Consider the following 12,172-nt stretch of genomic DNA (forward strand, 5'->3'; position numbering starts at 1 on the left):
GAACCTTTCCACCGTGGAAAGAATCAGTGAAAATTAAAGCATTTGCTAACTGAGCCTCCTGGGCTGCCGTAGGAGGACAATCCTGTAACATGACTAATCTTTGATTTAATAATTAAGAACCAGAAGAGAATAAAGAGGATGAAGTTCAACATTGTAAAGAAATAAATCATTATAAATTAGAAATAATTCACATGAATATTTAAATATAATGGTTCTAACGAATTAAGATTAAATGATCATTTTAGTGACATTTAGAACAAGCTTGAAGGAAATTCTGCAGATAACTCAGAAAATGTCAGCAGACTAGTTTCAAACGGAGGCCTGGAGAAATGTGACTTTTAAAATTAGTGCAAAAAAAAAAACTAGTTAGTTGCTCTGGCCGTGGTGTACTTCTGTCTCTTCAGCTTTATTTTCTGTGTAGCTTTCAAACCGTCAATCACAATAAAATCTGTCTGCTGATGCCGCCGAAAACTCCTCCTACAACCTAACGTATGAAGAACAAACATTCATGTAAAAAGGCGTCTCTGGGATCCCTCAGGGCTCTGTCCTGGGGTCCTCATCCATATCAGTGTTTGGTTTCTGGACTAGTCACAGAAATGACTGCAAAACAAACAAACAGGAGCCACAGACCATAATAATCCCCATGAGTGGAATGAGCTACCGAGAACAACGCTTGTCCTAAAAAATGAAAACCTTTATTTTTTTAAAACCGCTTTCATTTATTTTACCAATGAATAAAAATACCGATGAGCTCTAATAAATCTAAAAATCGTTCATAAACCAGATCATTTAATACATCCAAAGCCTTCATGAGTCTGATCCGCTCCATTCAGCAGGCAACAGAGCCAGTACCTTGCTCAAAGGCCCAGCGGCAGCAACATGAGATGTAGCTCCTACCTGCAACACGAACCACCGCCCTCTCGGCCGGGTCCAACACAGAGTCCTGGCTCTTCCTCTTCCTCCTCTCATGTTTGGACAAGTTCCACGGCAAAGTGTCCCCCGGTGGTCCCACGTGTCCCGACGTGCACGGAGACAACGACCCGCCTGAACGCTCGCTGCGAAAGGACGGCTCGCTGACGCAGGAGCGCTCGCTCAGCGTGTCATCATCCGATGACTCCATCTCACTTTAAATCTGCAAGAAGAGAGGGATGTAAGGAAAAGAGGGATGGGAGGAGGAGAAGGAGGAGAGGAAGAGAGGGAAGAGAGGGATGTGAAGAAGAGAAGGATGGGTGGAAGAGAGGGAGGAGAGGAAGAGAGGAAAAGAGGGATGTAAGGAAGAGAGGGATGGGTGGAGGAGAAGGAGGAGAGGAAGAGAGGGAGGAGAGGGATGTAAGGAAAAGAGGGATGGGTGGAGGAGAGGAAGAGAGGGAGGAGAGGAAGAGAGGGATGTGAAGAAGAGAAGGATGGGAGGAAGAGAGGGAGGAGAGGAAGAGAGGGATGTGAAGAAGATAAGGATGGGAGGAAGAGTGGAATGGGTGGGAGAGAGGGAGGAGAGGAAGAGAAGGATGAGAGGAAGAGAGGGAGGAGAGGAATAGAGGGAGGAGAGGAAGAGAAGGATGAGAGGAAGAGAGGGAGGAGAGGAAGAGAAGGATGGGAGGAAGAGAGGGACAAGAAGAAGAGAGGGGAGAGAGGGATGTAAGGAAGAGAGGGATGGGTGGAGGAGATTGACGAGGGGAAGAGAGGGAGGAGAGGAAGAGAAGGATGGGTGGAAGAGAGGGAAGAGAGGAAGAGAGGGAGGAGAGGAAGAGAAGGATGGGAGGAAGAGAGGGAGGAGAGGAAGAGAGGGGAGGGAGGGATGTCAGGAAGAGAGGGATGGGTGGAGGAGATTGACGAGGGGAAGAGAGGGAGGAGAGGAAGAGAATGGGTGGAAGAGAGGGAGGAGAGGAAGAGAGGGAAGAGAGGAAGAGAGGGATGTGAAGAAGAGAAGGATGGGAGGAAGAGAGGGAGGAGAGGGATGGGAGGAAGAGAGGAATGGGTGGAAGAGAGGGAGGAGAGGAAGAGAGGGAGGAGAGGAAGAGAGGGATGTGAAGAAGAGAAGGATGGGTGGAAGAGAGGGAGGAGAGGAAGAGAAGGATGTGAAGAAGAGAAGGATGGGTGGAAGAGAGGGAGGAGAGGAAGAGAAGGATGGGAGGAAGAGAAGGATGGGAGGAAGAGAGGGAGGAGAGGAAGGGAGGGAAGAGAGGAAGAGAGGGAGGAGAGGGATGGGTGGAAGAGAGGGAGGAGAGGAAGAGAAGGAGGAGAGGGATGGGTGGAGGAGAGGGATGGGTGGAAGAGAGGGAGGAGAGGAAGAGAAGGATGGGAGGAAGAGAGGGAGGAGAGGAAGAGAAGGATGGGAGGAAGAGAGGGAGGAGAGGAAGAGAGGGAAGAGAGGAAGAGAGGGAATAGAGGAAGAGAGGGATGTGAAGAAGAGAGGGAAGAGAGGAAGAGAGGAAGAGAGGGAATAGAGGAAGAGAGGGATGTGAAGAAGAGAGGGAAGAGAGGAAGAGAGGAAGAGAGGGAATAGAGGAAGAGAGGGATGTGAAGAAGAGAGGGAAGAGAGGAAGAGAAGGAGGAGAGGGATGGGTGGAGGAGAGGGATGGGTGGAAGAGAGGGAGGAGAGGAAGAGAAGGATGGGAGGAAGAGAGGGGAAAGAAGGTCAGAAAAGAAAGAAGAGAAAATGTCATTTATTATTTCCAGTGGGGATGACATCATTCTGATGACATCATTCTGACATGAATGATGCAAGAATCTCAACAATCATTCCTGAAGCTGGGAGCAAACCGGGTCATCCTCCAGCGGGACAACGATCCCAACACAGCAGCAGAGCAGCTGGAGAAGAACCAGAGTTCTGCTCACATCCGGTCCAGGACCAGAACAGAACCTCCGAGCGCTTTAATGTCTGCAAACCTCCAAGAGCTGAAGCAACGTTGGGAAGAAAAACAGGCCAGAAATCTGGAACAAACATGAATTTATTTTGTGTCGGGAGACAAAAGTCCTAAAACCAGGAGATGGTGTGTTTTTATTTTAGCAGCAGCAACTTGAAACGAGTCCAGATGACCTCTCCTCTCCTCTTCCGTCCGGTGCTCATCCATCCTTCCCTAAACTCCCCGTCTCTGACGCGACTCGCAGGCTGGCAGATGGGACGTTTGCTCCTGAAGGTGGTGGGTGTGTTTTGGTTTGGACTCTGGAGACCTGACACGCCGCTCCGTCCATCGCAGCATCAGAGAATCAATTCCTCCTCCCTCAGCCGACCAAGCTGCCAAATCCTGAGTCCAACACCCTGATGGGTTCTGCAGCGAGACGCTCGCTCCGCTGCAGTAAACGATGGATTAGGCTCCTGCTGCTGGAGCTCCAGGATGAGCGGGTCGCTGTGATGCTTTTATCAGAAGGAAGGAAAACTAACAAGTTCCTCCTCTGAGTGCAAAGTTTCTGCTGATGGAAAATAAATCGGCTTCACATCAAGTTTTACCAGTTGCTTCTGCTCATTTTCCAGGGTTCATCCAAGGTCAGGAGGTCAACGTCCAGCTCCTCCAGAGGGGTCCCACAAAAACCAGGTGATGTTCAATCCCTCCAGTAAGTTCTGGTTCTGGCCCGGGGTCCATAGGAGCCAGATGTCTGAACCACTTCAGCTGAATCCTGTCGATGAGGAGGAGCTGCAGCTCTGCTCCACCAAGAGGAAGATTACTTCCTGAACCCGGTTCTGAAGAACGAAGGAGCGTGATGCTTCCATCCTTCTCCCTAAAAGCAATCATCTCATCGTTCCGTTTAAACATCCAGATTCAGCTCCTAAAATCAGAGAGGAGCCGAAAACGCGTCAGAAACTAAAAACCAGAACCAGGAAAACTGGGAACAGAATTAAATCCATCCATCCATTTTCATCCGCTTATCCGGAGTCAGGTCGAGGGGCAGCAGCTAAGGCGAGAGGCCCAGACTTCCCTCTCCCCAGCCGCTTGGGCCAGCTCCTCCGGGGGAATCCCAAGGCGTTCCCTGGCCAGGTGAGAGACACAGTCCCTCCAGCGTGTCCTGGGTCTACCTTTAGGTCTCCTCCCGGTTGGACGTGCCTGGAAAACCTCACCAGGGAGGCATCCAGGAAGCATCCTGACCAGATGCCCGAGCCACCTCAACTGGCTCCTCTGGATGTGGAGGAGCAGCGGGTCTACTCCGAGCCCCTCCCAAATGACCGAGCTTCTCACCCTATCTCTAAGGGAGAGCCCAGCCACTCCTCGGAGAAAACTCATTTCGGCCGCTTGTATCCGTGATCTCGTTCTTTCGGTCTCTACCCAAAGCTCATGACCATAGGTGAGGGTAGGAACGTAGATCCACCGGTAAATCGAGAGCTTGGCCTCCTGACTCAGCTCTCTCTTCACCACGACAGACCGGTACGACGCCCGCATCACTGCAGACGCAGCACCAATCCACCTATCGATCCCACGCTCCAGTTTTCCCTCACTCGTGAACACGACCCCGAGATACTTAAACTCCTCCAGAATTAAATCGGTTCATCTAAATGTTGAGTTTTCTGGCCTAAACTCTTTTACAGAATTAAAACCGATTATTCCAGTTCATCTGGACTTCAGAGACTTTTCCCAGGAATAAGATACAAACTCTCCCCGATTAATTAATCCCTTCATGCCAGGCTCGGATCATGGTTTCATCTCAACGACCTGCAGACCGGTCTGGGTCCAGATCCGATCAGGATCCGACCCATAAACGCAGCAGCTGCTGACTAAAACCCTCCTCCTCCTCCTCCTGGCCCCTGGATAAACCACCGGCCCAGAACCCACTTCCTGAATCCCTCCCATCGCCCCGGCAACACTGTGAGGAAGAGGTTAAATCCTTCCCAGAATTCCCTGCTGCCTCCCCGCTGACAGTGACTCAGAGCCACCGCAGCGAGCGTTTTTATAAATAGAGCCAGAGCGACGGCTTCAAAGCCGCACCGTGACGGGAAAATGAGACGTTGGGAGGAAAAGAAACGACCAGGAGAAGCTGTGAGGTCACTTCCTGTCTGGTGAAGCTCTCACAGAGGCCTTTTCAGCTCAGAGTCTCAGAATCCTGCATCCACGCAGCAAATTTCATCAGCCTTACTCAGAATACTTCACTTTCACTATAAGTTAGAGATGACAGTTACAAATTCTCTTCATTTTCTTTCATAAAATCACATTTAAAAAATGACAAATACAAAACTGTCTGGCCAGGGGGGCTGCGAGGGGGGCCTGGCCCCCCCATAGTCGTCCCTTTGGGTTTTAAACCTAAAAAAGTTTTTTATTTAAAGCAGAAACTAAAGCGTTGATCTTTACGTCTGCTTGATGAACAGCAGGAAGAACCGGATGTGTTCCGTCAGCCCGGTTCTGTCAACCGGATCGGGTCGGATCGGTCTAACACCTGACCTGTAAAAGACCCGGTTGTTCCAGCAGAGCTCTCGTTGTGACGGAGAGCAGCGACGCAGCCGGGCCACTCGGGCTAGGTGACAGGCGGGGTGTGTGTGTGTGTGTGTGTGTGTGTGTGTGTGTGTGTGTGTGTGTGTGTGTGTGTGTGTGTGTGCAGCAGGAGACTAACATAAACAGACTGAGCCGTGACAGAATCAGAGTAATCTGAGAGAAAGTGAGAGCTGGCTCGAACATCCCACTCAGATCTGCTGAGCAGCACAACATCCAGCTTCCTGCATCTGAAGAACAGATGGGATTAATGACCATCGGGGGAATTCTGGACCCAAACATCTCCACAATAAAGATCCACTCCCTGGTTCTGAGTCAGAAACCCTGATGACATCACAGCGTTTCAACCTGAAAAACACCACAACTTTCAGGCTAAAGCGGAGAAACGTTCGGACCCGGAACCACGGCCTTCCTCCTAACAGCTAAACGTCCAAACACCGAAGCGGTGAAGTTTAGTGGTGTGAAGCCCCGACAGCCGGAAGCTGAAGTGTTTGGTGGAGTGGGAACACTTCCGAGCCACCTTCGTTTGGAGAATCAGAGAGAAACTCTCTCAGGAGTCGACCAGTAATTACGCTTTCTGAGCTTCATCTGCGTTCTTCACACTTAAAGGTGGAGTAGAGGATCCTGGAATGAGCTGTTCTAGGTCCAACCCCCTTTTCTGGCTCCTCCCCCTATGCCACGCCTCCAGGCACCAAATGCAACCAAATAAAACCTTACATGTTATCTTTTAGACTCATTTTTATCACCTTTTCTGCCATAATTCACGACGTCATGACGTAACAGCCGAGACGGCTCCAGGCATCTGGTGCCGGTCAGGAGTAGGGATGCACCGATGGATCGGCATTTGATCGTAATCGGCCGATAGCGCCCCTATCGGTTTTGATCGGAGTTTTCAAAATAGATCAAAGCAGACCGATCAGGTAGGGTTGTCACGGTAACCGGTGTAGCGGTAAACCCCGGTAAAAAAAAACTGGACAATAATAACCGTCTTGTTTTTTAAAAAACATATATTATCTCGGTGGATTAGCGTGGCTGCGGTGTAGGCGCGGTGACCCTTACCAGCCACCGTATCATCTGCTGAAGTTGCCGGCGGCACATGCGCACTTTGTTGTTTACAACCAAAACTTTCTTGAAGCTAAAGCTGAAATAATGGCCAAAGGAGGAGACGGCAGCGCTCAGGAGGACATTTATTATCCCTCAAAGAAGACAAAGTGGGAAGTACGGGCATCTTTTGGATATTTGAAGAATGCCGAGGGACAGCTGATAGAAGACGGCTATCCTGTTTGCAGCACATGCAGAAAAAGTGTCTGTGAAAGGCAGCAACGCTTCAGATCTCATGACACATCTGCGTGACCATCACCCACAACTCTACAGTCAACGCAAGGCAAGCTAACGTTAGCGTTTTAGCTAAAATGCGTGATCCGAGGATTTGGGTTGAGGGAGAAAGCAACGAGTCGCTATATAAAGCAGCCGCAGCGCCACTACCTGCATATAAACCGTGTCGCGGACACCGCCATGTTGAAATGACGCTATGCATTACGGGGCTCCCAGGGGCAGATAAGAGTTGGTCTCTCTCCGAGAATAATTATGAATTTAACAACGATTACTGCCTGATGACATTTTCCCACATCTGCAAAGCTCACTGGAAGGACACAAACCGAAGACGACATTTTCCTGATATAGGGTTTATTACTCAAGTAAGGGTACAAAAGTATCTGATTAGAAGGCTACTTGAGTACTGAGTATCATCTGGTCTAATATTTTTAAAATGATGACATCAAACAGACAAAAAATAAGAAGTTATGGGCAAATATTGGTATTTTAAAGACTAAAGGGGAAAAATGTAAACAAATAAACAACATAATTACAAAATAACACATTTTAGGCTAAATTTAGACACAAACTGAGGACAATATTTCCTGACATACAGGGTTTATTTAATTGTGTGAAAATGTAGCACGGTTAAAAAAAATACCGCCATAATACCGAAAACCGTGGTAATTTTGGTCGAAATAACCGTGAGGTGAAATTTTCACACCGTGACAACCCTAATACAGACCATTTTAGATTAGGTTACATTTCCTTTATTCCCAGATTATGTAGTTTGTACCACTCATTATAATGTTGTAGAACATTTCTGGCCAATCCACGTGATCGGTGTCGGTGATCGGCAGCAAAAAACCTGATCGGTGCATCCCTAGTCAGGAGTTCTCGGACTTTGTTCCCACAGAGTTAAAGTGAGACAGAGAAGCTACTGGGACCTATGGGAGACCCAGGAGAGAGGACGGGGGGGGCTTATTACACTGGAGACCCCCTCCAGTGCTTCTGCCCAGGCTAGCCTGTAACAGCTCAGCATGCTAGCTGTGGCTATCCTGGCTCTGGCTGCACTTCCTGTTCAGCTGCACCAATCGGCTATATGCAGATGGGAGGGGAGGGGCTTTTGGATGCACGGATCAGGATCCAATCACTAATAACGGGACTTTCACTGTGATAGGATGAGATTTTTCCAGGATTGTACATTTCACATTACAACGGTGGGAAAATGCTGCAGACAAACTTCTCCTGCCCCACCTGTAATTCACTTCCTGTTCAGCTGCTGCATGGATGAACCACTCGCTCGATACACCTGCTAACACACATGCAGACACACAAGCTACACTAAAACGCTGTTTACCGCTCAAACGTTGAGCAGCAGGATTTAGTGAAGAGAGAGAAGTTGGAGGTGTTTTCAGACAGTCGCCTTAGAAACGCTCAAGACCAGATATTCTCTCCCTTCTTCTTCTGGAGATCCAGTTGGCGCAAAGTGAAGGGGACTAGCGTGAAAAAGGTGCACTTCCTCCTCAACAGCTGGTGAGAGTCCTGATGCTGTAGCAGATATTTCTCCCTCTGGAGGAGGTCCAGAACTCACTGCATCCCTCTTGGTCTGGGAACGTCGTGAGATCCCCCAGGAGGAGCTGGGGAGTGTCACCCAGGAGAGGGAGGTCTGGATTTCCCTCCTGGGCCTGTTGACTCTACAAACCTGGACTTGGATCTAGAGGAACGATGGAGCTCTGGGTGTTCTTAGAACGTGTTATCAGCACCACAAACATCAGATTTCAGCTGCACGTCTGAAACGGACTCATTCAGAGACGTCTGTGTTTTCTCCGATCTGATTGGCCATCCTGACCTCTTTAGGATCCAAATTCTGCTCCTAACCAGACGTTCACCTCCGATGACCTCCACGGACCACCAGTTCTCCAGGTCCCCTCACGAGTCTTCTGCTGATCGTTTGAACTTCTGCAGAAATTTCCCGTTTCTCTGAATTTCACGTTGACATCCCAACTTTTTTTTTTTTGCAGTGCAGAAACCTCAGATTTATCTTTAATTACACCTAAATGTAGAGTTTGTTGCTAGAAGACGGAATCCACCTGGACACGCTGAAGTCGAATGGTCTGATCTCCTGCAGAAGGACGAGCTCGGCCGTGGAGATTCAGAGGAAAGATTCAAATCAAAGACGACATTAAAATCCAGACTTTTCACGTCATCGTAGTGTTACATCAGATTTGGTCAAATCTGGTCTTCCGGCGCTAAAATATAAAACTTTAGTTCATTTTAAAAACTGAAACAATTCCTTTCTGAACGACTCTAAAACTGGTGAACGTGGTCTTTCTGAAGAGGAAAAAGTGGACAAACATCTACTGGTTGGCTCACGGCTCTTCCCTGTCCTGTTTTATACAAGAAGCTTTGAGTTTCTGGACTGAATTATGAATTTCTGTGTTGTCAGAAGGCTGAAGGCCCAGCAGAAGGCTGGAGGGAGAGAACCATCTGCTACAGAGCTGCAGGAGGGGGCTCCAGTCTGATTCTTGGGTTTGAATCATCCCCTCTGGTCTGGCTGCATAATAACAGGCTTGTCCAGACGGACAGGTACAGATGTGGACCTGAGGGATTCACGAGGCTCTGGATCTTAACAGGCTGCAGGACCCATAAAGATGCTCCTACTTAAAATCTGCAGCTCTGCACATTTCCCTCTGTTTTTATAACACGAAGAGGGAATGTTTGCGCGTGAATGGACTCCATGGAGCTCGGTGCGCGACCGGCATGCAGCTCTTTGTCCCAGAATGGAGACTTAACTAAATGCATGCATGCGCGCGCGCGTGTGTCAGCTGAGTCTCACGACCCAAAAACCCTCCGCTGCTCGTTTCCTGCAGCTTCAGACTTATAAACCACAGCCAGAGATCAGCACGCTGAGCATCATCTGATTAATCTAAACTGATGATGAATGAACGCCTGTGGATTAATGATGGCCATCACGCGCCGGCCGGATGTGAGTCATGATCCCGAACACCGGCAAAAGCCCCGCGGACGGAGCTCCGGAGCCGCTTACCTCCACCGGGCAGCAGCGGAGCCGCAATCCGAGCAGCGCGACGGGGAGGCTGGCCACGCTGCCGCCGCTGACCCGTCCCTCCGGATCGATGGATGAAAGGAAACGTGGCTTTCAGCTCCACGGATCCGGTTTGGTCCCCCTGAAAGAACCGAACCGAGCCTCGTCCTGAAGGCGGTGTGATCCTGAATGGTAATGGCTGCTCTCCTCCCCTCGCCTCAGACACCAACCCCCCACCAGAACCAGCACCTCCTCCCTGGACCGGGTCTTCTCAGCGCTCCTCCGATCCAACACCATGTCACTCAGATGAAGGGTGCGTCATCCCAGCGACTCATCCAGAACCAGAACCGGGACTCACATTTGGGCTCGGTTCGGGGGCAGCAGGGCGTTCACGCACGCATATTTGCAGCAGTAACTCATTCACAGCAGAACCGAACCACGCGTTTCCGTCACATGACTCCATGAATGTGATTTTAAGAGGAGGCTCCAAAAACAGCTGTTCACAGCTGGAGTCCGATTCCGCAGTCTCGGACTGGAATCAATGGTTTTTATAAAGGCAAAAGAATCAAACACCTGAACCAAAAGCCCAGTTGGCCCAGTTAGCAGCTCCCAGTAAGATTTTCGATTTTATTTAAAGAAAAACAAAATAGAAGAAAAAAAGAAATCTTACAACTATGGAGTGCTGATTAGAAAACGATTGTTCTATTTTTAGACCAAATTTAGCTTGAACTAAATATGATAAAACTAAATATTTAAGATAAAATGTGTATTCAATGTAAGTAGCTAACAGATTTAAAGATTAAATTATTTAATTTAAAGCAAAAGTTGTTTTTTAGTTTTTTTTTTCAGAAATGAATCTAAATATAAAGAATTTAGTTTAGTCATGGTCTCACGTCCAGGCCTACGTTTATATTTTTATTTGTTTTACAGCAACCCTAAAAAATACTAATTTAAAACTAAAATGCAACACTTAAAACACATAATGTTCAACAAATAAAAACATTTTAATCGAATATCAACACGTCAAAAAGGTAAATCTAAATATTTAGAATCAAGTCTAAAGATTCAAGGTTTAAATATTTGATCTAATTCAGTGTTACTTACTCCTGGTCCCGGAGAGCCGGTATCCAGCATGTTTTTCTTGTTTCTCTGCTCGGAACGGACTTCCTGCAAATGTTTGCGCTGCTCAGACTCAATTTTAAAACCTTGTTGAAGACGTATTTTAATTGAGCTTTTAGGAGGCATTTTCTACCCCTTTTAATTGGTACATGGACACAATGCTAACATTTTAGGCTCTATACACCACAATGGATATCAGATGAAATGAACAAGATGTGCTTTAACTGCAGACGGTCAGCTTTTATTTGAGGTATTTACATCCAAATCAGGTGATCAGTGTAGGAATTACAACAGTTTCATATGTGCCTCCCACTTGTTAAGGGACCAAGAGTAATGGGACAGAATAAGAACCATAAATCAAACTTATACGTTTCAATACTTGGTTGCAAATCCTTTGCGGTCATTTACAGCCTGAAGTCTGGAACACGCAGACATCACCAGACGTTGGGTTTCATCCGTGGTGATGCTCTGCCAGGCCTCTACTGCAACAGTCTTCGGTTCCTGCTTGTTCCTGGGGAGTTTTCCCTTCAGTTGTGTCTTCAGCAAGTGAAACGCACGCTCAGTCGGATTCAGGTCAGGTGATTGACTTGGCCATTGCAAAACAGTCCACTTCTTTCCCTTCAAAAACTCTTTGGTTGCTTTTGCAGTATGCTTCGGGTCATTGTCCATCTGCACTGTAAAGCGCCGCCCAATGAGTTCTGAGGCATTTGGCTGAATATGAGCAGATAATTTTGCCCAAAACACTTCAGAACTCATCGTGCTGCTTTTGTCAGCAGTCACATCATCAATAAGTACAAGAGAACCAGTTCCACTGGCAGCCACACATGCCCACACCATGACACTTCCAGCACCATGCTTCACTGATGAGGTGGTATGCTTAGGATCATGAGCAGTTCCTTTCCGTCTCCATACTCTTCTCTTCCCATCACTCTGGTACCAGTGGATCTTGGTCTCATCGGTCCGTAGGACGTTGTTCCAGAACTGTGAAGGCTTCTTCCTGTTTTTGGGGCTCACCAATGGTTTACATCTTGTGGTGGACCCTCTGTATTCACACAGGTGGAGTCTTCTCTTGGTTGTTGACTTTGACACAGATACGCCTACCTCCTGGAGAGTGTTCTAGATCTGGCCAACTGTTGTGAAGGTGTTTTCTTCACCAGGGAAAGGATTCTTCGGTCATCCACCACAGTTGTTTTCCGTGGTCTTCCGGGTCTTTTGGTGTTGCTGAGCTCTCCGGTGCGTTCCTTCTTGTTGAGAATGTTCCAAACTGTTGTTTAGGCCA

General features: G+C 48.1%; 2 protein-coding genes across 11 annotated transcripts in view; one reads left to right on the forward strand and one right to left on the reverse strand.

Moving 5' to 3' along the window:
- Positions 1-9,940, reverse strand: part of macf1a (microtubule actin crosslinking factor 1a) — a 172,815-nt gene extending 162,875 nt beyond the window's left edge. For all 10 annotated transcript variants that reach the window (XM_054745424.2, XM_015974124.3, XM_070547282.1 and 7 more), the window contains exons 1-2: positions 9,778-9,940; positions 898-1,132 (exon numbers count right to left, since the gene is read on the reverse strand). In XM_054745424.2, coding sequence (XP_054601399.1) covers positions 898-1,120 — 223 coding nt within the window. In that variant the 5' untranslated portion in view covers positions 1,121-1,132; positions 9,778-9,940. The remainder of the gene's footprint in view (positions 1-897; positions 1,133-9,777) is intronic.
- Positions 1,796-2,503, forward strand: LOC139064222 (octapeptide-repeat protein T2-like). Its single transcript, XM_070547277.1, has one exon. The coding sequence runs from the start codon at positions 1,796-1,798 to the stop codon at positions 2,501-2,503; it is 708 nt and encodes a 235-aa protein (XP_070403378.1).
- Positions 9,941-12,172: the final 2,232 nt, after the last annotated feature.

Source organism: Nothobranchius furzeri, chromosome 19 (assembly GCF_043380555.1).
Source record: "Nothobranchius furzeri strain GRZ-AD chromosome 19, NfurGRZ-RIMD1, whole genome shotgun sequence".
Lineage (NCBI taxonomy): Eukaryota > Metazoa > Chordata > Actinopteri > Cyprinodontiformes > Nothobranchiidae > Nothobranchius > Nothobranchius furzeri.